This window comes from Podarcis filfolensis (genome assembly GCF_964270895.1).
Source record: "Podarcis filfolensis genome assembly, chromosome: 9".
In the NCBI taxonomy this organism is placed as follows: Eukaryota; Metazoa; Chordata; class Lepidosauria; order Squamata; family Lacertidae; genus Podarcis; species Podarcis filfolensis.
Window position 1 is genome coordinate 52,371,564 of NC_139610.1, and position 26,071 is coordinate 52,397,634.

Sequence of the window (26,071 nt, forward strand, 5' to 3'; positions counted from 1 at the left end):
ACAAGACAGAGTGCTTCCGGAAGTGGCAGAAAGATATCTCTAAATTTGTCTGGCAGGGCAAAAAGCCCAGAATCAAATTTAAAATATTAACAGATGCGAAAGAAAGAGGGGGCTTTGCCCTGCCAGACTTAAAGTTGTATTATGAAGCTGCAGCTTTCTGCTGGTTAAAAGATTGGTTACTTCTTGAAGATACGGATGTCTTGGATTTGGAAGGTTTTAATAATGCGTTTGGATGGCATGCATATTTATGGTATGATAAAGCTAAGATAAATAAGGCCTTCAAGAACCATATTGTCAGAAAATCAGTTTTTAATGTCTGGACAAAATATAAAGACTTACTGGAGAATAAAACTCCGAGGTGGCTGTCACCCCTGGAGGCTAAGGCTCGGAAAAGAGCCAATATGGAGGCCAATTGGCCAAAATATTGGGAGATAATAGAAAAGGATGGTGACAACTGGAAATTGCAGAGTTTAGAAAAGATGAGAGACAAAGTGCGAGACTGGTTACACTATGCTCAGATTAAAGAAGTGTTTAAAAACGACAAAAAGTTAGGATTCCAAGTGGAAAAGTCAAAGTTAGAAACTGAACTGTTAGAACCTAAGACTAAGGTACTTTCAAGAATGTATAACTTGCTGCTGAAATGGAACACACATGACGAAATGGTAAAATCAACAATGATAAAATGGGCGCAGGATATTGGGTATAATATTATGTTTGAAGATTGGGAAAGGTTGTGGACCTCTGGGCTGAACTTCACTGCATGTAATGCGTTGAAGGAAAATGTGATGAAAATGATGTATAGATGGTACATGACCCCTGTCAAACTGGCTAAAATATACCATTCGTCTGATAGCAAATGTTGGAAGTGTAAGGAAAATGAAGGAACATTTTTTCACCTCTGGTGGACCTGCCCTAGAGTGAAGGCCTTTTGGGAGAAAATATATAATGAATTAAAAAAGGTGTTTAAATACACCTTTACTAAGAAAGCAGAGGCCTTTCTCCTGGGTATTGTCGGCCAGAGTGTGTTAAAAGAGGACAGAACATTCTTTTTGTACGCAACAACAGCAGCAAGAATATTAATTGCCAAGAATTGGAAAACTCAGGAGCTACCCACTGTGGAAGAATGGCAGATGCAACTGATGGACTATATGCAACTAGCCGAGATGACCGGCAGAATTCGAGACCAGGGAGAAGAAAGGATGGAAGAAGACTGGAGGAAATTTAAGACTTATTTACAAAAATATTGTAATCTGGCTGAGTGCTGAATAGGATGCCAGTGCAGACAATTGTCTACCATTAAAATAGATTTAAAGTCGAATTATATGTCAAACCAAATTAAGATTATTAATTAAGATGAGTTAAATGATAATTTGCTTGAAAATAATTTAATAATGATGTAAGTGTATGCGGGAGGTGTGGGGGAGTCCCATGTAACAATTGAAAGATGTTAAATGGACAACGATAAGTGCTTATTTGATATATGTTTTATTTGAAAACTTTAATAAATATATTATAAAAAAAAAAAAAAAAAAAACTAAAGGACAGAAATGAGATTGCATCAGTCTTCATGGTGGAAAACGAAGGGCAGATCTCTGAACCTAAATCTATTTTTACCAGAAAAGAAAGTGGAATACGGGTGGCAAGAGATCTACCGTATTTTGAGAAATAAAAAAGCAACAAATCTGAACATGAGTTACTGGGTAACACAAATGGTGAGAGTGCCGTTGCACTCCTGTCAAAAGGACATGAAAAGAGCCAAACCATAGGAGTCCAGCATTCTGTTCTCACAGTGGTCCACCAGATGCTAAGACAGAACAGAGCAACCATGGCTAGTAGCATGTGGGTTTGCCATAGGCATACGGTTCACTACTGTGAGAACCGGATACTGGACAAGATGGGACTTTTGTCTGACTCTTTTTAAGATTAGCAGTTACTAATAAATTATTAGCAGCCACTAGCTAGTCCATGACATAATGATCAATTTCCAGTGGATCCATTAGCGATTGATTCCTAAGAGTATGGCAAAGACCGCTAGGCTAGACCTTGGCCTAAACTTAGGTTCTTAAGCAACAGTACATACTCAGGATCAATACCCAGAGTTTAATTATGCATTAACTTTAAAAATCCTCAATATGCAATCTTACCTTGTACATTTCTACAGTAAAAGACATCAATGTATCACAGATTAACACCAAAAATGTAAAAGTAAAGCACAAAGACTGGTCAAGCCTGCCTCTGCCAACCAGTTGAGTATTTTTTAAAAAGTAAGAAAAACTAGCTAGAACGTTCCCAAATCTATGGAGACAGGAACATTCCTACTGTTCAAATGCAGCAGAGAGGAAAGCCCAGCATGGAACCAAATTATATATTTACATTCATTTAACATGGAGATGTTTCTGCAAACAGCTAGAGCCTTGCTGATAGAAACACAATGGGGATAGTGCAATTGAGAGAATGATTCATTGTTAACCTAATCTGTGCTATCAAATAAGCAGATATGGGTTTTATTTTGTTTTTTAAAAAGATGGTATCTTGGGGTAATAGTGTTAATCCTTGATGACGACACCAGGAGGGCAGGATGAGAGAGGAAGAAAAATAAAGATTCTGTTTCATCTAGGAACATACATTCTCTGAGAGAGGGCTTTAAATGACAAATGATCTACCTAATGACTCTGAGATAAAGGGTCAATGGTACCCTTTGCTAAAGTATGGAGTAAATAGAAGCTGGAGCAACACTTTATTAAAGGAAGCTGAAAAGGAAAAGAAGCACCAAAGCGAATGAGCAAGGTAAGTAAGCAAAATGGAAAGTAATGTTTCTATTAAAACTAAATTATTTGCTATATTTAATGCTTTGGATAGCAAAAGGTGCTGCTTTATGTGGAACCCTTCTACTTTAACATGGAGGTGCTTTCTGTGTGTACATAAAAGGTAAGTGCTTCCATGTTTTGCCAGAGGGGAGTCCAACTCCAGCATGAGTTGTTTGTAACTTGAGTGTTCTTGTATTGTTCAATTCAACATCATGGAAAGAACCACTGCCAGACATTTGTTTACTTGACTGCAATATCTGCTATATTCTAATCCATGTTCCAGCAAGGTGTGCAGAATCTCTGTAACAGGATATTCTAGAGAAAACTTGCTTTACCTGCCCTGTTTCAAGATGCTCTCTGCTTCTGTAGAAAAGCATGTTTTGCTACACTGACTGAAGTAGAAAACAGAAGTGTGTGCACACTTACATGCACACTTACTTGGAAGCAAATCTCATTTATCTCAGTGGGTCGAACTTCCAAGCAAATGCAGTTAGAACTGCAGCCTGAAGCAGGCAATGTAGTCCCTGACTGAGGAAGGTTCTAACAATAATTCTGTAATTGTGTTGGTAAGCTTTTGTTTGTTCAAAGAAGTCACATCTGACAGTGATTCAGTCTGTGCTAAAAGAACTGTACTGAATTTAAAATTTGCTTTGGCTTTTTATGTATAGTCTTTATAATTTTATAACTTATTTTGTGTTTTAAGATTGTTGAACAATGCTCTTGAGCTCTATGGCAGGAAAGTGTTTATGAATATAATTTTAAAATAAAGCTGCTTGATTTATTTTTTTAAAGCAATGACTTCTATCTTTGTCTTTCACAGGAAAAAATACCACCTAATATAAGGGACCACCCACTACTTTAATGTGGAAGTACTTGTTTTATTCCTTTAAAAAAGTGCTTTCATATTTTAGTGATGGCAAATCCTATTTAATCATCTTACTCAACATTACTCAATTATTTAATCACCTTACTCAACATTACTCAATTATTTACTAGCAAAAAAAATATGGAATTATATTTATTGCATGTGGAACTTCTTCAAACAGGGTTACGGGTTCAAGCATCATCCTGAAGGATTTTCTGTACTTTAACATGGAGGTACTTGCTGGCTATTTTTAAAGTAAGTGCTTCTATGTTTTAGTACTGCAGGATTCCACAATCAGAAAATATACTGTTTTCCTTCTAGTGAAAATAAGGTATAGGGCAAGACTTCAAACAGTAAGTCATTTTACTGTCATTAATGTCAACAGGTCTATTGGTCAAAAGGAAAAAGTAAGTCTTTTCTATGTGTGATGTGTTCATTGCTGTAACCCTTTACCGTTGCTGACATGCAACTCTGTTGTGTGAAATCTGGAATTGCACTTTAGCAATGGTGATGGGCTATGAGCCATGCGGATAAAGGCTATGTATAGACAATGCTTTCTTAAACATGTGGAATATTAAGTTACAAAGTTGTTTGTGTTAATGCATATAAGAGTTAATACAGGTGTGGCCATTGCTCCTATGAAGCTTTGGTATGAATTGTGACAATAAAGAAGTATTTACTTTTGATATCGACTTCATTCACCTATATTTTACTCTTTTTAAAAATGTGCTTTGCAACATGTATAATAAGAATGACTGCTCTAAAACTGCATAATAAAACTATTCTGAAGTTTGAAGAGTCATAACCCGGCCAAAGCTTAGAACACTGGCATCTCTTTGATTTCAACAGGAACAAATTATCATATTTAATTTGTATTGCTGTATAACTGTTGAACTGGCTGAATGTGCCTGAGAATTTTTCCTCTCAATTGGATACAGCTATTTTAAAAAGGTGTTGCACAGAATGAAGAAAACATTCAAATTCTTCCATCTATGCTCAGTACCTTTTTAAACATCTTTCACTGCCTCACAAACTGTTTTAAAATCTCTACTGGAACAAACTTTGAAGTAATGGCCATCTAATCTTTTAGGCTCAATCCTTTGCTCAAAATGATTTCTTTGAAATTGTAGCAAAGGATCTGGTGTACCTCCTGACCCTCCATTTGCTAGTATATATGTAAGAGCCACTCACATGTACACAGATTTTAAAGAAGGCAAATGACAAAGTAAGCATTTCAAAAGGATAAAAAGGTTCAATAAACTTGTTTTAAAACATGAAATTCTTTTTTTAAAGAGAACAAGCCATTTCATCTATCCACAATGCAATGCAAATATTAATTTCACAGTGATATAATGGGTAAAATTGATTTGTTTTACAAATGTAAAACAAGTTGCATCAGCACAGGAGTTTTTATTTACTGTAATAGGCTAGTTTGTGTGCTTCAATATGACAAAATATAAGCTGCGGCAGCAACACTCCTGAACTGAAACAAGTTGAATGGAAACACATAAGCAGCACTATTGACACATCAAAATTAGGTAATCTTTTTTCTCATGGGTGGTTAGTACCTAACAAGACTAAAACACAGTTCTTGTGTAGACTACTTCATATCTGGGAAGTAGCCAAACAGCAGCTTCTGGATCACAAGCAGCCCAACACTGTATTTTACTGTCAATACAGTAAGACTCAAAAATGCTTTAACATACTTTGAAAGGACTCTCAGTGGGATGACCTCTTCTCCCATCTTGTGTCTCTCTTTATGTTTCTTTTTATGTTTCCTTTTAGATTTTGAAAGAGATGTATCTTTCTTATCACCAACCTCTCTCTCCTCCTCAGTGGAAATTTCTAAGTGGAAAAGCAAAAAGAAATAGCTAACAAGCAAAGAACAGCTAGTTATAAATACTTTAGTGCCTTTCCTCCAAGGGTTTGATTCTGGGTCACTTTAGCAAACAGTCTAGCAAACTGACTACTATACTGACTCTACTTTGAACTGAAGAAATAAGTTCATAGAATAACCGAGTCGGAAAGGGACCCCATGTCATCTAGTCTAACTCCGAAGGAATCTCTGAAAAATTACCCCCAAACTTCTGTTTAAATACCTCCAATGGAGGAGAGGCTACTACCTTCTGAGATAGTCCATTCTACTTAACAACTCCTAACAGCTCTTAAGTGACAGAAAGTTTCCCCCAATGTTTACTGGGAATCTTCTTTCTTGTAATTTGAAGCCATTGATTTTGCTCCACCCCTGGAGCAGGAGAAAACAAGTTTGTTTTCTCTTCTATATGACAGCCCTTCAGATATTTGAAGATGGTTATATTACCTCTGTCTTCTTTTCTCTAGACTAAGCATACCCAATTCTCTCAACCCATTCCCCAAATGGCTTAATTTCCAGGCCCCCTTATCTTGGTTGCCCTGCTACAAATCCCATCTTTCCTCCCAAAGGAGCCTAGTGCAACACACAAAATAAATAAAAAATATAGGATTTTGTTTTTCTCTCACACCTAAAACAGCCATATCCTCACAGCTAATAATTTCAAGGGTTTCAGGAACAGTGCATTTCAGCTATTAAATGCCTGGGTAAACCAGAATGTTTTTAAATTCTTCATAAATTTTAGAAGACAAGTACCTCACCAGGAAAAGCACCACTACTCCTACCAAGAAGTACCTGAAAGTTATTTATTTATGAAAATATTTGTAATGTATTCATAAAAAATATCAATTAAGTTTACAACATGCAGCCGTGTATACAATAAAAACCATGTAAAGCATCAACATCAACAAAGCATCACCCAGTGGCAGCCCTACCACCAGAGTCTTGCCTGCCACTCATAGGGTTCCAGATGGCCAAAACGGGGAGATACATCTTTATAGACTTTTTGTAGGCATTTTATATATATATATATGTACATCTTATATATATAAACCCACAATCTGCATTTGAGGTAGAAACACAGAAGCAACAGCATTTCTCCAGCTGTTCTCTCCATAGGTCATGGAATATTATGGTTTTTTGTATAAACTGCTTAGAGGTTTTATTACTCATGGCATATATAAATTGCAAAATATAAATAAAACAAATCATAGATGTGCAAGCTGGTCTTGCATCTTAAGTAGTAATAAATCCTCATTCACCCCACTTTACCTTTTAATACATTGCTAACAATGGCAGGTAAGCAACAATGTCCAACTTTTACAATGCCCTTATTTTCATCTAATCTGACCACTTGAATAAGCATCTTTTTACTTGTCTGCTACTTATCCAAATATAATTCTACTGTTAAAATTAATTATTTCCTGGTGTATTTCCTATTCTCTCCTCAGGTTTTAAACTGAATTACATTTACACCACCAAGCTTTCATTTTCTCCCACTGTTTACAAACAAAACTCAACAATGTAGTTATATTACCCAAAATCTCTGTACTTGGTCAGATATTTCAGTGAAATTTAAAAATAGGTGATCTGCTTCTTACCTTTGGGATCCTCTGGTCCCTCTGTAGATTCCTCTTTTGTAGAATGAACATCTTTCTGAAGTGTTTTCTTTGCCTTTACAATTGACACCTCTCCATCCCCAGAGTGGCATCGTTTCCTCTTTCCTGGTCTACTTTCTCCTGAACCTGAGCTTTCCATTCTATCAAACTTCCTTTTCTCTTTCTTTGAATACGGCCGTTGGACTTCTGATGCTTCCATTTCAGAGCTCTCAGACGTTGTCCTGTGTCTCTTTGACCTACTTGTGTGTTCTGTAGTAATGCCCACATTTAATTCTTTTGCTTCTGCAGTTGGTTGCTGGCTACTCTCCTTCTTTGTTTTTGATTTTTTCTTCTTTTTCTTCTTCTTTTCTTCTATATAAAGTGAATAATATCTGTCTTGACATTCTGTATTTTAATTATTACAAGTTTCTCCCACTTTGCTTCCAGGGAGTTCAGCATAGTATACAGGACTATCTTTATTTTCTGTCCCACAACATTTTAGCCTCACCCTGTGAGTTCTGTTAGGCAGAAAGATTGACTGGCCTAAATAACCCAAAATATCGCAAGGCATATCACGCTTATTTAACTCCAGGAGTCAGCACAATCCCAACTTAGGAAAATCAGAGTTTGAGACGAATCATAGTTTTTGTTTTAGAAGGAGTGCTGAACAAGAACAGCTAAATAAAGTAAGATATTTTCATGAAAGACTGATACTAAAAACCCACAAAGAAAGGGTCTGGTAACATCTTAAATAACTACATAACCACTTCATGCATCTGATGAAGTTGGCTGTAGCCCATGAAAGCTTATGCCATTATAACTTTGTTGGTTTTGCTACAATTGACTAAGGTGGCTTCCCCTGAAATTTGTCACAATAATCTTATTTACCCTGAATATTTGCATGGCTGTAATCCAGAAATCATCCAAATCCAAACCTGTATTTAATTTTTACTTCACTAGCTTCAATGGGATTAAGCAGGTTTAACTATCCTCTACCAATCCACTATACGATACCTTTCAAAATGACCCCAGTTTAACAGAAAAAATGATTTATATTGATAACTGGAAAGTAGTCTAAACAAAAAAGATTGGAGCATGGGCATAGCCAGGGGGGGCAGCTGCCCCCATCAATAAAAATCAATATAAATACATAGCTAACTGAGGTCCCCTCCCCCCGCCTGCTACGAAAGGCCTGCTCCCCTTAACAAAAGTCCTGGCTACGCCCATGGATTGGAAAACATTGGGCCATACAATGTTAACAGAAGATACAGAAGTAAAATAGAAAGACTTGATGGGCAAAAATAAAGCTATCACCTTTCTACTCACCAACTACATTGGAATCACTTGATGGTAATGCAGGAACGACCTTGTTTTTAACTGTTTTGGGAAACATCCCAGGCTTTCTTGGTGCATCTTCTGGAGGATTATTCAAGTACTTAAATGCAAAAGTTAGAGAATGTAAGTTAACTGCTAATAGATATTTTTCCACAGAGGCCCCTCTATATAACTTTGGAACTTGAATTTGTTGCATGAAAAATATTAATTGGTTACTTTTGGCCGAAAGAAGATCATGAAGAGATGCAGGGAAGTATCTCAGTCAGTAGAGCATGAGACTCTTAATCTCAGGGTAGTCGGTTTGAGCCCCACATTTGGGCAAAAGATTCTTGCATTGCAGGGGGTTGGACTAGATGATTGCTGTGATCCCTTCCAACTCTACTATGATTCTATGTTGTGGGTTTAAGCTGAATTATATTTAAATACCCACTTTCTGGCACACATATGTACTGAATTAAAGAATAAATATGCAGTGCAATCTATGTAGGAAGTGCTTACTCCCATGAAAGCATGCATAGGACTTTAGCCTAAGATACAAGTATATTCTATGTACTGCTCTTTGTCAACTATTAGCATGGTGAAGTTTAGCATTTCAAAAGATTCAGGATGCAAACTTCCCAACACTAAATGTGTCCTATGGCCCACTAAATTTGGTGGGACTTAGCTTTGAGTATATATGCATAGGGTTGGACAAAAAGTTAATTTTAGCAATGAATTTTGAATGCTGGCCTTATAGTAAAATGAAGGGGATAGAATATGGTTGCCATTGGGAAGGAACCAGAAACTATGTAATGCAAGAAAACATAATCTGCCTGATGAAGTATAAATTAATATTTTAATGAAATTTACATTCTTTGCCAAGACATTTTAAGTCCACCACCAGGGTAAGAAACTTGCTGTTTTTGTTAATTTCACAAATTAAAGATAAGACACATTAATATATATGTCTTTGTAAAGTTTTCAGAAATTACAGATGAGTTCAGATAATTTTGTATTTCTAAATTCTCAGTGTAGAGAGCCCGTAACATATTCTCTGAAGTTAAATAGCTATAACCACACAAGGAGTTAAAAAGTAAAATATAGGAATACAGAAGTTGAAACTGTATATAGACATGAAGCTAAATAGTAACAAAGCAAACCATTATTTCAAGTTGTTCACAACTGACCTCAATTGCCTTTTCTGCCTGTTCCTTTGTTTCAAATTCAACAAATGCAAATCCCTTTGGGTCTCCGGTAGTCTTATAGCGAGGGATACTGATATAAACCACGTTGCCACATTTCCCAAATACCCTTTCAATCCAACTATGATTGACATTTTTCGGAAGTAATTCCTACAGCAAAAGCGAAAAGCAAATTATGGGTATATATATTCATGCTACTGAATGTAATAAAAGAACCATTACTTTAACTGTATGCATTAATGTCCGATTAACACAATTTGAGTGAACCATGAAAGAACTTTGGGAGGTAATTCATGCCAGTCCTGTTCAGAGTAGACACACTGAAGTTAATAAACATGACTATTTTCATAGGCCCATTTTAGGTTGCTAAGGCTGTCTTTTTTATTGTAAAGAGTAGTTAAGACTCTGACATTTGGAGAGCAGCACTCACAGGAAAAACAGGCTCTCTTCACATGTCAGCTAACGTTGCAGGTTCCCATCCTTATGATGCACAATTATCAAACTATTATTATATGTACAAGAGGGTGAACTGAGAAAGAGCTACAGACAACAAAAGTGAATTATCATTGCTCAAAGCTCCTTCTAGGAAATAAGGTTATGAAAATTATAAGTACCTGCATAAAAGTTTAAATTAAGCCTTAGAAACCCACATGCAACAGCATGATAGGCAGCACACAGATTGGTTCCATCCAAAAGACCTTGTCCTATATACCAGGATTAAAGAACCATGTTCAAGGCTTTTAACACTATGCATTCTTCATAGCTGCAGATCAAAAGAAGTAATTTAACATAATGGATTTTGCATGGTTTCACATTACTATATGCTTAACATCAAAATGGAAAAAGACTACAGGTTGCATTCTTTTTTGGGGTAATTGATTCTACAGAAATTTTTTTTAGTGGCTGTGTTTTTCATAAGCTATTTTGCTTCCATAATTTTTTTAATTGGACACTAAATAAATGGATATCCACAAATCAAATTAGTTTCCAAGTAAACCATGTTGTAATTGAATCTTAACAAAAGAATAATTCTTTGATTAGCAGACTTGTATAAGACTTTTCTTTTGTATGTGTAATGCAGAAAAGTCTCAAAAAAAGGTTGCAGTGGTCAGGAAGAGGTGATTCTCAGCTGCATAGTGCTTTGAAGGTTAAAAGCAACTGACAGCCAGTGAAGTAGGACAACCATGTTATATCTTCACACCTTACTGTTCTTCTTAGCTGTCAGCTGGTATATTCTGAACAAACTGATAGTCTTCAAAAGCGGTCCCACGTACAACATAATGCAGTAATCCAATCTACATGTTACTATAGTGCACATAACTGAACAAAGGTATCCTGGTCCAAAATAAGCTTGCAGCTTGGCCAAGACAAGCTAGGTCCAATTTTGACCTGGACACACCACACACTATGCACTAGAGCTGAATGACCGCAACAGAGAACTAGCTCTACTCATGGAGGCTTCTCATGCAATTTAAATTGTGCTGGAGAAGGTGAGCCAACACCTTGTTCTCGCCCTCACATGAGAAATGTAAAGGGGCGCACACATCTGCATAGAGCTTTAAACATTTTTTTTAAAAATCCAGCAACCTGTTTCAGTGTAAGAGTTACCTCATTTGCATGGACTCTTATTCATTTGATAGGTGGAAACAGATTTTTATGCACCAAGACCTGTTCCTCCCCCCAACAAAATAAGTTGGGCAAACCATGTACATAAAAGCTGAATGTACCAACTGGCAGAAACAAGGATCAAAACTACAGAAGAGTTAAAACTACAAAAGTATCAAAAACCGTGACAAACAATTGACGATATTTCATTAGCCTCTGCTAAGGAGAAACTGCAGAGAAAAAGCTAAATGAAAAACGTGAAGTTCAATTTAGACAAGCAAGAGAGTTCATAATTATTTAGATATATCTTACCACATATACTGTACGACTATCCACATCTTTAGGCTGCTCACCCAGTGGCTGCCGTCTTCTGATTCTAATTCCTTCTAAATCCAACTACAAGACACAAACCAATTGGGAAAGTCAGTTCCTCCTAAATCCAACTATAAGAAACAAAGCAATTAGGGAACTCTTTCCCTCAATATTTGTTTGCACTCAGACTGACACAAAAACTAAAAGACAAGGTTTTATACTTACCTCTACCACAGATGAACTTTTAACTGCACGTGCTATCAATTTTCTGTCAGTGGTTAGCTTTTTCATTTTGTTAAAAGAAACCAGAAGTGATATGTCAACATCTAGAAATAAACACACTGCAATTAGAATCATAAGAACTGTAGATTTGGAAAGGACACTAAGGGTCATCTAGTCCAACCTTCTGCAATGCAGGAATAAGGTAGGACATCCTGCATCTGATATCCCACCCTCTACTGTGATATGTAACCCTCTCCATCCCCACACGACTTCCGCTGCTTCCCTTGTACTTGACATTTTCTACTATATGATACTTTTCAAGGCTCATTTCCACAAACTTACAGATAATGATAGTGGGAGTAGTCACCAAAATCCCTTTAAGAACCCACAGCAGAATATTTATTGCACACTGGTTCTCTGAAGCACTTCTATAGATGCACATAAAAACATTTGACAAAATTAAAGCAAAGTCTGCATAATAAATAGTGTAGACCATTTTTGTTCTCAGCAGCAAGAAGCAAATGAACCAAAAAAGATTTTCTTCCCAGGTGTTACATGATAGCAATGTGTTTTATTTCTAAATTAACTCACAACCATCTCTTGATTTTTCTATTTGTTCTCGAAGAAATCTGTCCTTGTGAAGATTGACATCGCCAAACCAGAAGTCTACTTGCTTTGCTATATCTGAAAGCACCTGTTTAACTCTAGACCTTTTCTTTTTTTCACGTTCCTTTCTTTGTTCAGTGGTTTCTTTTTCCATGGCTTTACTTCTTGCAGTTTCAGTTTCCATTTCTGTCACCCTATCACCTGAAAATGAACATGAAATTATTATTATTTCTAGTCATGGGGTTATACTGTGATCCTTTGAACCTTTACAACATTAAGGTTTGTAAAACAAAGTTAAATGGGAAAGTTATATAGAATTCTTACCCTGCTTTCCTCATACAACAAATGTGAAGTATGTGAATGCATTACTGTACTCTTTATTGAATCAGAAGCTTAGTAGAAACATTTTCTCCTCTACTTAGAAGGTGGTACTCAAAACACCGGGAACTAGACAATCCACCAAAGCGGTTTTAAACTGTTATTGTGTTATTATGTTATGTCTTAATGTTGCTGTAACCTGCCCTGGGACCTTACCATAAAGGGAAGAAAATAAATAAATAAATGTTAACCATTTCTCATTCAATAATTCTTTAAAGCTTTATTTTTAAAATTCCTTAAATTGTTTACAAATGCAACCCTTGCACAGACACATCAGTAGTATAGGTTGTTTCCATATTATGGCCCTTTTGCACCACTGAGGCACTGCTTTCTGAAATCAGCTTAAGCAAAATTAATAGCAGTGGTCAAGATAGCACTTAATAATATAAAGATCCTTCAATGGTTACTCAGGTCAGTTCCACTAAAAAAAGGTTCTCTGCAAGTTTTGTCATAAGAGAGGGGGAAAGAGAAATTAAAGACCTCCATCACAAGAGCCGACTTTAAAAAGTAATCTACAATACAATCTGATATATATCTATTCAGAAGAAAGTTTCATTCATCATTTTAAGGCAATGGAGTATATGATTGCAGCTATAAGAGTGGCTATTCAAAGAGAAGTAACAGGCTGTTCATCAAGTAGAGGAGAAAACATTTGCACTCTGCTTCTTATGTGCACAATGTTTTAACAAAAATACAACAGCTATAATAACTACTTCATGCAATAATCATTCTGACAAAAGCCCCTGCATCTTAAAATACAGCAATATCTTGATGAGAGACCTTACAGACTACAACCTGAGTACTTCTACATGGAAGAGGAGTGAAGCTCTTTTTCTGCTATGAGCTGACTATTCAAGATGATTAAGGTCAACATGTTTCCAATTATAGTTTCCAGTGATAAATGAAAACAAAAAAAAAAAAAAAATTTTTCTTTCCAGTAGCACCTTAAAGACCAACTAAGTTAGTTCTTGGTATGAGCTTTCGTGTGCATGCACACTTCGTCTGACGAAGTGTGCATGCACACGAAAGCTCATACCAAGAACTAACTTAGTTGGTCTTTAAGGTGCTACTGGAAAGAAAATTTTTTTTTTTTTTTTTTTGTTTTGACTATGGCAGACCAACACGGCTACCTTTCTGTAAGTGATAAATGAGATCATGCTGTGTTTACTAGGGCAGAAATGCAACATAGGTACAACTCTCCCACTAAGATCTTTGGCTTACCAAAATGTCAGTACTGGATTTAACCACATAATGAACATAGGAAATTTATTCTAAAAACAGAAGGTACTGACCACCATAAAGGTAAAGGTAAAGGTACACCTGCCCGTACGGGCCAGTCTTGACAGACTCTAGGGTTGTGCGCTCATCTCACTCTATAGGCCAGGAGCCAGCGCTGTCCGGAGACACTTCCGGGTCACGTGGCCAGCGTGACAAGCTGCATCTGGCGAGCCAGCGCAGCACACGGAACGTCATTTACCTTCCCACTAGTATGCGGTCCCTATTTATCTACTTGCACCCGAGGGTGCTTTCGAACTGCTAGGTTGGCAGGCGCTGGGACCGAGCGACGGGAGCGCACCCCGCCGTGGGGATTCGAACCGCTGACCTTTCGATCGGCAAGTCCTAGGCGCTGAGGCTTTAACCCACAGCGCCACCCGCGTCCCGACCATACCATACCTAGGGCTAATTCACACTTAACCACAGATGTGTAAGAACCACAATATAGGCAACATCTACATGCCATATTTCTTGGAAACTATAATACTGCAATACTGGAAACTGCTCTCATGCAGTTATGAAAGCTTTAATAAACGATCAGACAAATTCATAGGTTAATCTATTCAGGTCTGATAGTAGGATGCAGCTTTTATGTTAGACAAAGTATTCTTTGATAATAAATTTCTGGATACAATAAGCCAGGATATGTGAGTTGCTATCATGCCTTGTTTGTGAGTGTCTAAAGATATTTGGATGGTGATTTCTGGATAAAGAATGCTGACAACAAATCAGACCTTGGAATGATTCACCAAGGCAACTTCCTATTGTTGAGCAAGTAATTAAGGCAAAAGGCCACTGCACAATTAGTAGCCTAGTTTCAAAGAGAATCATTAAAGCAGCTATGCAAATAGATGTCAATTTTACAGTTTGTATTCTTTTTCTAACCTCTGCCCCAAGAACACTTAGGTTCAATTCAGATGCACCATCCAACCATGATTTATCATTTGGCCTTGCACATACCTTCAGTCCTCTTAGGAGCAGTTTCTTTCCTTCATTTACTGGTACTATTCACTAACCATCGTTTTCTGTGACATCCAAATGCGTGAAGACAGTTTTACTGCATTAGCAAAACACTTCCATCTTTCCCGGATACTATCAATTTGCTCACAATATTTCATCCACATACGGTAAACACTGGTTAGCAATAATCCTTCTTGAAGTGAACCTGAGATCTTATGTTGTGTGCTCTGAATTACAGACTTACTGTGGATCTTGGGAATGCTTCTAGTCCAGTCAATTATACTGATTCTGATACAAACTTTCCCGCTGACGACCTACTGTCATAATGTAACAGGCAAGTGTTGTTTCTTATGCACATTTCCCAACATGTCGCACCAGGTCGAAGAGAGTTCCTCATACCCCAAAATGATTAAATGTAGTGCTTATTCTGGTTTCTGTGGAATAATTCTAATCTTTGTTAGTAGCTTCCTCACGTAGATCTCACAGTTTATTTGTGTACCATATAAGCACAATTAGTCTTGCTCAGACATGTTCTCTCTCCCCACCCCCACCCATTTCAAAAGTAGGGATTTTTTTCAGTACTTCCCAAAACAGAAAAATACAAAAGCAGTTATCCAACCCCCACATCCACATTGCCACAAGCCAGGTAGAGCACTGGTGGGCAGTTAAATCAACTTTGGTTTCAATTTTCCCTGCCTTAGGATTGCACTCCTAATGGGTAACATGAAATGCTACAAACCCCACGCACATTTACTCAGGAGTTAAGCAGCACAGGACAGAGCAGCATTTATTTCTGAGCAAACATGTGTACGGCTGTGTTATACATGATTTTTGGGGGGGGCCTCTCCGGATGTAGAAACGTTGAGACTGCTGTTTCCCAGTGAGCCAGATGATTTTAAAAGCATCTGATTTAGGCTGGGCAGAGTCAGGTTCAGATTCCCGCTCACTGGATAATCTTAAAACCAGCCATTATCTCTTAGCCGGGAGCCTACCTCACAGGATTGTTTGTGAGGACAAAACAGTGGCGGTGCCATATACCGTATACCCGAGCTCCTTGAGATAAAAAGAATACAGTGATACTTCGGGTTACAGACGCTTCAGGTTACAGACTCCGCTAACCCAGAAATAGTACCTCGGGTTAAGAACTTTGCTTCAGGATGAGAACAGAAATCGTGCGGCAGCAGCGGGAGGCCCCATTAGCTAAAGTGCTGCTTCAGGTTAAGAACAGTTTCAGGTTAAGAACGGACCTCCGGAACGAATTAAGTACTTAACCTGAGGTACCACTGTACAGTTAACAGCTCTTTAATCAGTATTGTATTAGCATATTCCGTATCATTAACTCTGCGCTTCACAAGGCGAGAGAAGGGCGACGAGGCGACCAGCAAAGCGCCTGAGTGACGCGCCCGCCTCGCGTCTACTCATCTTTAAGAACGACCGGGAGACACATTCCCGCCGCCCCGCCCCCTCCCCGCACGTGACGCATCACCCGCCGAACGTTAGTCTTCAAAGCGGAAAAGCCAAGGCAAGCGCATGCGCGGACGTCACTGCAACGACTCGAGTCCTTTTAAGACGAGGAAGAACGGTTCACGCGACTCCAGTTTTAACCCGCCTCTTTAGCGCTCAACCCGCTTCGGGACTGACCTGATACCCCGAGACAGGGTGAAAGATGCGGGTCAACGTCACGGACACGAGGAACAAACACCGCTTCTAAGGCCTGGAAGAGCGGCGCTCCTCTACCTTCCACGCCCCCCCCCTTCCTCTGTCACGCTGTACTGTTAAATTCTCGCGCGATGCGCGGCAGAGCTCGGCCTTCTCCGGCCCTATTGGTTACCAGGAGCTCGCTTCTGCGCAGGCGCGCGCGCGATACTTGCGCATAGAGATAAGAACTGTAGCCTCCAAGAAATAAAAAATTAAAAAAGGAGGTCCTTTACGTTTCCCTTTCGGAGCAAAAGTAGAACTGTTCTGTCCATAGGCATCTCCATAGTAACTACCCTATACAATTCCAATACAAATTACAGCGCAAAACCTTTCATGGAGACCATTTGGTTTTACGTTCAGAATGCTGCAGACGGAATGCTGTTTTTGTCTCGCCGCATAATCCTACACAAATTCATTTTAGAGCGACGGCGCTCAATACCTTCCTAGCAGTGGAAGTGCTCAGAGGTACTCATCCCGACAGCCACAATCCTATGCACGTTTTACTCAGAAGCAAGCTCCTCTCAGTTCGGCGGGGCTTCTCCCACAGTTTAAAGCCTCACTCGGCTTCGTGGATCTATCACCTATTTCTCTTCCCTTCTGAGGGTGCGGCAAGGCGACGTTTCCTATGGCGCCCGCTCTATCCGCGCCGACTCTATGATGAACGCTTCGCCATTGGCTGACGGCATTGGAGACGCTCCTCGGCGTTAGGCTCTCTCGGCAGACCCTCGCGTCGCGCGGAAAGGGCGTCATCGCCGTCAGCTGGCCGAGCGGGAAACTTCAGAAACTGGGAGAACCTGCGTCGGGTGTGGGCGGGAGAGAGAGAGAGCCAGGCCGAAGCGCGCGACTACGGTCAGGGCTCGCGAGTGAGTCGCTCTCTTTTCTGAAGGCAGCCGGGCTCGGAAGCCGAGTCTTCGGTTCGTTCGTTCACCTTTTGTCGAGGGTGGCCGGCCGGGGACAGCGACTTCGGGGGGCGGGCGGGATTTATTTATTTATTGAATTTATATACAGTACCACCCTATATCCGGAGGTTTCGGGGCGGTTCACAGAACAAAATCAAAATATAAAACCACGAAATATATAATCAAAATAAAAACAACAACAATCCAATAACCCCCCTCCCCAAGAAAAGCCACCTTTTAAAAGAACATAGGATGTCAAGATTACTTGTCTTAATCTACCTCACAGGATTGTTGTGAGGAGAGAGAGAGAGAGAGAGAAAGGAAGCGCGTAGGGGGAGAGAATGACTTATGCTTCCTTAAATTCACTGGAAGAAAGCTGGGATGTAGATATAATAATAAAATAATAAACGAAATGGCAGATGTGGCACAGTGCTGTCACTTGCTCACTAGGATGGGGTGGGACGAGTGGCGGCAAGGCCAGAGAAAAGCACTGCAATAGTGCTACTCTTTCATTGCACTGCCCCATCTCTTTCCCTTATTAAATATATTTTTCAACTGCTTGAGCGTTTTTTAAAGTTTCAAAACAAAAATGAGTATTGGCGAAGGATGGGCAGAAGGTTGGCTGGGATCTAAAGTATTGGTAGATATCTGGGCGATTTGAAGTAGATTGGTAAGATTTTCTAATGCTAATTGTTCGGCAGTAGCAACAACAAAATGATCCTCCCCAATTATACTAAGGAAATGACAAAAGTACTGCAAACTCCATCCAGTTTGTCAGAACAAATCTATGTGTTTAGAGTTCCAGAATTCTAAGTGTATGTATTTTGCACCTGTCTCTTGCTGATGGATCTGATTGATCTCAGGGTCCTTTATTTTCTATTAGTACATCCTGCCATCTGTTGACCCCTGTTTTAGAGAAGATAAGTGTGTGATACATTGATTTCAGCAGGGTTCAGGACTTGGCTGCGCTCTCTCACTTCCCTTGTTCCCAAAGAAACCTTTTGCCTGCTGCTGATAGTCCTGTAAACATTAATGGTATCAGTACTAAATGACTTTTTTATAAATGATATTTCTCATTAGAAGTGATTATTCCCATTTTAGATTTGTGGTCAATGAACTCAACTAGTTAGCAGATTAATCAAGATACCATTTTACAGATTTAATGTTTTTTAAGAGAAACGTACTGTATTGAAATGTGAGACACCTTGTGGTAGTTGTATGAAATTGAGGCTAACTTAAAGAAAACAGTTACAGATAGGTAGCCGTGTTGGTCTGCCATAGTCAAAACAAAAAAAAATTTTTCCTTCCAGTAGCACCTTAAAGACCAACTAAGTTATTTCTTGGTATGAGCTTTCGTGTATCTGAAGAAGTGTGCATGCACACGAAAGCTCATACCAAGAACTAACTTAGTTGGTCTTTAAGGTGCTACTGGAAGGAAATTTTTTTTTTGTTTTAAAGAAAACACTTTGCTTTAGATTACTGTAGAATCTTTAAAATCAGCAAAGCTCAACATTAATTTTTAAACTAAGGGTCAGCTGTTGATACAGCTGATGAATGTCTCTCATGCTTAACTACTAAGGTATAAGTTCTTTACAAACTAAACTGGAACTAAGCTCCATTGAAAAATGGACATATATAGGATTACACTGAGAAGACATAAATGAGATTGTACTTTAAATTGCTTTTTTAACTTCAAGGAGTTTGGATTGCAGTTAAGGGGTTATGGAATGAGTTATAGGAAATATTTATTTAAAAGGGAATGCATGTGTGTCTGTGGTTTCTGGACATTAAGTTCAATTGCTTTAAACAGGATATTATTTCTTTCAGATGGTATGAAATTTGGAAGTGCAAGCTAGCTGTGATGGCTTCTCAGGAATTTACTGTGAGTTTCTGATATTTCAACAATATATTATATATAACAATATTCCACATACATCAGGATGACATGGCATTTTATAAACAATAAAACATCTTTGTCACTCCATTCAGCCCCAGAAAAGCCCTCTAAGATGGCTCACAATCATCAATTAAAAGTATAATACGGTGAAATATAATAAAATTAATTTTGAAATGTCACTGAAATGTTTGTTTATATATCAAAACAGGTTTTATACACACACCAAAAGACTAAAAAATCTAAAGTGTGGCAAGACGGAATTTTGAAGTCCCTTCTAGGGGGCAATAAGGTAAAATATTGATTAATAAAGTATTATACTGATACCATCTGTGGGTGTTACTGTTTTGTTGCTCAATGAAATACTATTCTATTTTTCTTTCTGCTGTAATACAGGCAACTTTATGTGATGACAAAGGACAGGTTTTGGATAGCATATTTGTGAAGTTCCAGGTACATGCTTTTAATTTTCCTTAATTTTTTTTACTTGATTAGCAATTCTGGAAGACAGGTTGCTTGTTTAGTTGATCCAATCTCTGCTGGCTTATCTTGGTCACATTTGTTGAGGCCCATGGAAGGGAAAGAAGAAAGCCAGCAGGGTTTAAAGTGCCTGCTGTTGCTGTCCAAAGTGCCAGGAAAAAACACAGCATTTTTTTGCCGTCATCTTCCTGGTGCTTTGCACAGCAGCAACAGGCACTGATATTCTTTCACCCCCTTCCTCCTCAGGGATAGGTGTGGGTGGGGATGAAGCTTTCTTTTTCTCCATTGTTGAGGATGAAGGAGGAAATGAAAACTTCAGACCTTCAATTTGGTATATATACACATTGCATATATAACGAAATGGTGGAAGTTGTATTAATGCATTATGTGTTGCATTCAGTATGCATTCATATATACTCACTACTACATATTTATCTCTTTAGGTAAAGCCGGGAGATGATTTAGAAAGTGAGAAATATTTAATCACAGTTGAAGCTGAGAAAACTTCTGAAACTGGTTTTAGTGATCAGCCAAAGAACACAGAAGTACCAGTGTTAATAAGAAATCATTTGAAGTCTTCTGCCTCTTCATCTCTGCGTCTGCCAGTTGGCCTAAAACGAAAACATACTGTATGTCATTCTTTCTCCCTCTCCTTTTTACACTCATACAATGTAGAAGGAAGCCTTTTGAATAAGTGAGAGAGATAGAGATCTATAGCTAGTTAGAAATTGGGGGGGGGGGAGAGTAAAAAAAAAACCAACTCTGATTTTTTACAATTTGAACTGCATGTGACAGTTTCATAGATGATCATTTTTATCTCTAGCCTCTTAAGTACAAAGTGTGTTACAATATAAGGTGTCCAAAGTCACTTACTATATTGCTCATTGGATAACACCAGTAATTATAATGCATAATCAGGCAAGTGAAACACAGTAAATGGAAGCAAATTGTGCAAGGGGATCCATCAGCTATAAAGTAGGAAGTGCTTTGTGGACCTGAGTAATTGAGTGGGGTGCCCATGCCCACTGCTGGCTGAAAGTTACTCTTGGGGGAATGTGCCTTGGGTTGTAAAATCCATATAATACATGGAACTGCACATCATTGTTTCCTGGGCTCAGGTGGGGGCCCTCTTTACTATTAAGGAGATTGTAAAAGTTATTTTATCCTACTTAGATGTACTCAGCTTTTGTTACATAAAAAACACGTGCTTTTCAGTCTTTTTAGTTTAGCGATTCAGTAAAATATTGCATAATAAATACAGAAATATAGTACATATTTCTACTTCTTAATTCTAAAACTTCAGTTGTTAAACTTCCCACAAACTGAAAATATTCTCTTCTTAGGGTTTCCAAGGGCCACGGCAGGTGGAAAAGAAAATGACAACAATGGAAGTATCTGCAGCAGTAGCATCACCTTCATCCAAGGATCCTCATTCATCCTTCCCTTCTCAGTTCTATGCCAGTTCCCCTTTATTTTCTGTCCCTTGCAAGACTAAGTTACACTCAGAATTGAATCAGAGCGCTTTCAAAGTGAATGGCTCAGATGCTGATTCTGTCATTCCATCCGCTTTTACTCACAAAGTGGTACAAAGTAGAATCCTTAGTACTGATGGTGAAGATGCTGAATATTTGAAGCCAGGATTTCAACTGGATAATGGAATGGACAAATCAATCTACCATGCAAGTAACAGTGTGGCAGTTTTGCAGAATGCCAGGAGTAAAGCACAAATCTTAGCAATTCTGAGCGGGGGACAAAAACATTCTAAAGTTTCAGAGGATGAAACTAATATATCATTGGGAAATCAATCACCAGCATTGATGAAATCAGAATTCCATCAGGAAGGCTCACTTTTATCTGAATCATCAAGAAGCACAGAGTCTTTCTTCAAAGAAAAGATGGCACCTCTTTTGAGCTCTGCAAACCACACGACCAAAGAAACCATTAAATACATAGCACCACTGCATTTCTCAGGAAAAAATGTAAAAACAAAAAGCCGATGGGATGTATATTTGCCATTGTCTTTAGCTGAAAAGTCTCCTGACAAAGTTGAGGGAGAATACAATGATAAGAATGCTAGCGATCTTCAGGACTTGAAGGAAGATGGCACTGATAATAGGAGCCAATGCACTGAGGACCATAAAAAAATTCCAGAAGTGCCTGTTTCCTTGGAAATCAATATGTCTCCTGTCAGTAATAGTTCCGTCAAACACCAACCACATAGTATTGTACCAGCTGAATCAATTGTGTGGAAAGAGAATGGCACAGTTTTATCATCTGTTGATAGTATGAATTACTCATATTGTAATGCTGATAAACTCTCCACATCCAATAAATGCACAGAGATTGATAATTTGGATGGGTTTTGCCATCAGCCGCAAAATGAATCTTATCCAGTAATATATTCTGAACGTTTCTCAAATAATTCTGCAGATGAAGAGTTTGGTGACACAGAAAAGCAGTTTATAGAGGTTAACTTCAATCTGTTGGATAAACTAGAGTTTAGTGACACAGAGGATGGAAAACTTCATACCAACCACACACTTTCACAAGGTTCAGCATGCTTTAAAGAGAAAACTGAAGCACCATTTGAGACCGGTGTTCAAGTGAACAGTAACATAAAAGCTTGTAGTAGTCAAGGGGAAGATAATGTGCGGCTCACATTTCTGCAAGATGGAGGTGTGAATTATCTCTCAGAATGCCAGTCACTGCAAGTTTGTGATGAAATCTCGGAAGAACCTAACAAGAAGGAGGAAAATAGTGCAACTCTTCCATTTCTTAAAAGGCTGCCACATTCAGAGGCTATAATTGTTGATGAAAAGGTAGAGACAAATGCAATAAATATCCAAAATATATGTAATCACAGAGATCTTGGTACAGACTTGTTAATGGTGAATGATATGGACTGTGATGCGAATGCTCATGAATATCCTAATCCAACCACTTGTCTTGCAAAAGGGAATGTTCCTGCTATTTTACGTGGTTGCCTCATGGACAAAAGTAATGAAGAAGGTATTGAGGTTGAAGCAGGTAATTCCCAACCTAGTTCCTTAGGTATTTGCCATAACAACATGAAACAGAGCAATCATTTGCTAGTCCTCACTGAAAAATACAATATTTCTCATGGTTCCCCTCAGTATATTTCAGACAAAAAGGATGCTGCTTCAGAAAAAAATCTGGATTTGAGGCAACTCCCTCATCCCTTAACTTGTGAGACTTCAGATGAATCACAAATGGATCGAAATGAAAATGCAGTTAATAACTTGGATTTTTTTAACAAGTTCAGTAAATATGAAGGAAAGGATTCTATTTGTGTTGAATCTTCACTTGACTCTTCAAGCCTTCCCCAGCTGGTAAATGGTTTCAGCCTGTTAAAATCACTTACAGAACATAGCACAGCCTTAGAAAGCCTGCAAATGATAGAGGAAAGTACTTCTTTGCTACCGAGGGAGAGACTAAGAAAAAAACAAAAGCCAACAGGACCTGAAGGTTATTAGCTGCTATTTTATTTTATTTTTTAGAATTTTGTTTTGAAATATTGATTGTACTTTTCTACTGGTTTTCCTAGTTCATTTTTCTTGAATGGAAATGTAAGGAGAGCTAATTCATTGTCAGAAGCAGTTTTGTTCTGCATGTGAAACAGTCTCCTTGATTATCCTGAAATAAAAGAGATAATACCTTACTTTAGAATAGGAATGGGGAACCAAGTCCAGCAACTTAATGGTAAACAGATATGGTTTACGGTAACATCAAAACAAGGCCAGTGGATTTCTTTGCAGCATGTTTGTCACTGATGTGGCTAATAATGCTAAAATAAAATATGTGTAGTTAGCACCTAACATTCCTATAAGCAATAGCATTGACTTTGAAAACAAGATAGATCTTCAATATTTTTTATCACTGAACTAGCTTCATGGCTGAGGCTTATTGTGCTTTTCTCTCTTTTGTAGTTATGCAACAGTTTCCTGACGTTCCCCTTTCTGAAGATGTGCAGATAACATCTTGCCTGCATTTTGGTTCTCCTAAAATGGTAACCTTTTTGAACTTTTGTAATTCATCACTAATAGCTTTTTATGTAAATATCCCATTACACAAGCTGAAGGCCCATCTACTTGTATGTATTTTCCACCTTACTGTCGTCTTCTGTGTTCCTATCAGCCACCCCCTCTGAACGCCTTAAAACTGGCTGCAGAGAGTCAGAGACCTCTGCAGCAAGTTTTGTGAGATGGAGTCAGAATTGCCAAAACTACTGCAGACTCATTGGGGCATAAAAATAAAAAAAAAATTAAAGTAATAGTAATCATCATCATAAATTGTGGGTATTGGAAAAAAACGTATTTCATTTGATAAGTTCACTGCATCATCGTGGTAAAGAAAATTTTGAGATGAGATCGTTTGTAGGAGAGGATTGCAATAGGTAAAGGACAAGATAGAACATTTGCTCTACTCCAGTATGGAAATTCATTTTTCCTACACAAATGTAAAATAGATTTGTGGGGCTTTTGCTCAGATATAGTTGTTGTTTTAAGAAATTGCAAATTGTATTGCCATTCAGCCTTCTGAAGGCAATGAGCTGGTTGTATTATATCACTGCATTGCAAAATGAGACTGTGCTAAGTACAGAGTGGTGCATCCTTCTCTTGACCCATTTCTGATCATTTCCAGAATGCTTCCTCAAACATTGATGCAGAGAAGCCCACAGCAGCTACATTAAACATGCTACATGACCAGGTTCCTTTTGAAGTGGCTGACAATCAAACGAAGGTATAGCTTACAAAGAGATGACTTGGAAAACCTCCCACAGCCAGCACCCCCAAAACTTTCACTGCTTCCATGCACCTCAGGACCTGTGTTTCTCAGACTACTTTTGAAACTGGAATTTTTAAACAGCAGTTTGTAATATGACCTGGAGGGCCAGGTGTTCAGCAATAAGAAGTAAAATGTTCCACAGTCTGTGGAAGCTCTTCAGCACACCTAAACAAGCTTTTTGGATCTTGGGTACTAACTGTTCATTGACTGCATTAAAGTTGCCATCTTATCTCTTATTTTATCATTGAAGGTTAATTTTCAGTGGTATAATGAATAAGTATTCTTAGGATGGCCTCCTAACCTCTGATGTTGATGGCTGAGGTTTGCCTAGAATAGTTGTTAGGCTTCTCTCATCCAGCAGAGATGAGTAGAAAGCCTTGGGGTGGGGCTGGAATATGGATCTGTTGAGTGGCCCCAAACCCAGGCTTGTTGGCTCCTGGCTGGCGTTCCAAAAATGTGTGACAATCCACCTCCCACCTTCTACCCTGGCAGGCCCAAGCAACAAATGCTTTGTGCTAAATTGTAGTTCTTTGTTCTCCTATGATTTCCTTTTATTAATCTGTCTCTTAAATATATGTAGCTAGTTGAATTTCAAGGGTACCAAGTGAGAGGATCTGCAGCTAGTGAGATAATGATGAGAGTACCCTCTTCACATCTTAGATGGGATCCACAGGCTGATATGACAGAATTTGAACTTGCTACAAAGGATGGTTGTTTTTTCTCAGCCCAAGAACTAGGCAGCCCTGTGCTGCCTGGCTTTATTCAGGTAAACTGTAGAATGCTTTTTATAGAAAGGTTTATTTAATCAATGAACATATGGCAAAAGTGTGAAATAATTTATTAAGGGACCATAAGCATGGTTTAAAAGTTGTAAATAAGGACCTCAGTTGGCCCATTCCTGACATAAATCTGTCAATGACTTCTCTGAAAACGTGTTCATATACTTAATTCCCTTGGTCCTTCTGGTGCATTAAACATGTACATGTGCATTAGTATGTACATGGTGTCACCTTTTAATCCCTCTTCAAAATTCACTGTTTCTGCAAACCCTGGTTTAGTCTGCATTTTCATGGGGTAGCCAAAAACAATTATGTTTAACTATACCTGCTCAAATCTATCATTTCCTAGGCTTGTTTTTCCATTTTGTTATCTTTCCCTCTGTTGATTTTAGATTTTCTCTTGTTTTGGGGAGTAAGGATCCTGCTTTCTTTTCTTTTCTTTTCTTTTCTTTTCTTTTCTTTTCTTTTCTTTTCTTCCTTTCTTGGGAGCCAGTGTGGTGT

General features: G+C 38.3%; 2 protein-coding genes and 1 long non-coding RNA gene across 14 annotated transcripts in view; 2 read left to right on the forward strand and 1 right to left on the reverse strand.

The window, feature by feature from the left end:
• LARP7 (La ribonucleoprotein 7, transcriptional regulator) overlaps positions 1-17,306 on the reverse strand; it is a 31,760-nt gene extending 14,454 nt beyond the window's left edge. For 2 of the 7 annotated variants that reach the window (XM_083571371.1, XM_083571369.1), the window contains exons 1-9: positions 16,656-16,842; positions 12,387-12,602; positions 12,138-12,223; positions 11,799-11,899; positions 11,574-11,657; positions 9,642-9,806; positions 8,467-8,575; positions 7,144-7,512; positions 5,379-5,517 (exon numbers count right to left, since the gene is read on the reverse strand). In XM_083571371.1, the coding sequence (XP_083427497.1) occupies positions 5,379-5,517; positions 7,144-7,512; positions 8,467-8,575; positions 9,642-9,806; positions 11,574-11,657; positions 11,799-11,864 (932 nt within the window). In that variant the 5' untranslated portion in view covers positions 11,865-11,899; positions 12,138-12,223; positions 12,387-12,602; positions 16,656-16,842. Of the gene's footprint in view, positions 1-5,378; positions 5,518-7,143; positions 7,513-8,466; positions 8,576-9,641; positions 9,807-11,573; positions 11,658-11,798; positions 11,900-12,137; positions 12,224-12,386; positions 12,603-16,655; positions 16,844-17,151 lie in introns of those variants that run through there. The other 5 variants (XM_083571367.1, XM_083571365.1, XM_083571370.1 and 2 more) reach the window with 4 other exon arrangements.
• On the forward strand, positions 7,487-16,799 carry LOC310742596. The gene is made up of 4 exons (XR_014538594.1): positions 7,487-13,673; positions 13,921-14,081; positions 14,458-16,087; positions 16,306-16,799. It is a non-coding gene; the product is annotated as an uncharacterized lncRNA (long non-coding RNA).
• A 109-nt stretch (positions 17,307-17,415) lies between the features above and the next one.
• Positions 17,416-26,071, forward strand: part of ZGRF1 (zinc finger GRF-type containing 1) — a 32,062-nt gene continuing 23,406 nt past the window's right edge. For 2 of the 6 annotated variants that reach the window (XM_083631556.1, XM_083631558.1), the window contains exons 1-9: positions 17,416-17,626; positions 19,439-19,493; positions 19,717-19,797; positions 19,902-19,958; positions 20,429-20,614; positions 21,329-23,471; positions 23,933-24,012; positions 24,648-24,746; positions 25,372-25,557. In XM_083631556.1, coding sequence (XP_083487682.1) covers positions 19,473-19,493; positions 19,717-19,797; positions 19,902-19,958; positions 20,429-20,614; positions 21,329-23,471; positions 23,933-24,012; positions 24,648-24,746; positions 25,372-25,557 — 2,853 coding nt within the window. In that variant the 5' untranslated portion in view covers positions 17,416-17,626; positions 19,439-19,472. The remainder of the gene's footprint in view (positions 17,627-19,438; positions 19,494-19,716; positions 19,798-19,901; positions 19,959-20,428; positions 20,615-21,328; positions 23,472-23,932; positions 24,013-24,647; positions 24,747-25,371; positions 25,558-26,071) is intronic. The other 4 variants (XM_083631555.1, XM_083631557.1, XM_083631559.1 and 1 more) reach the window with 2 other exon arrangements.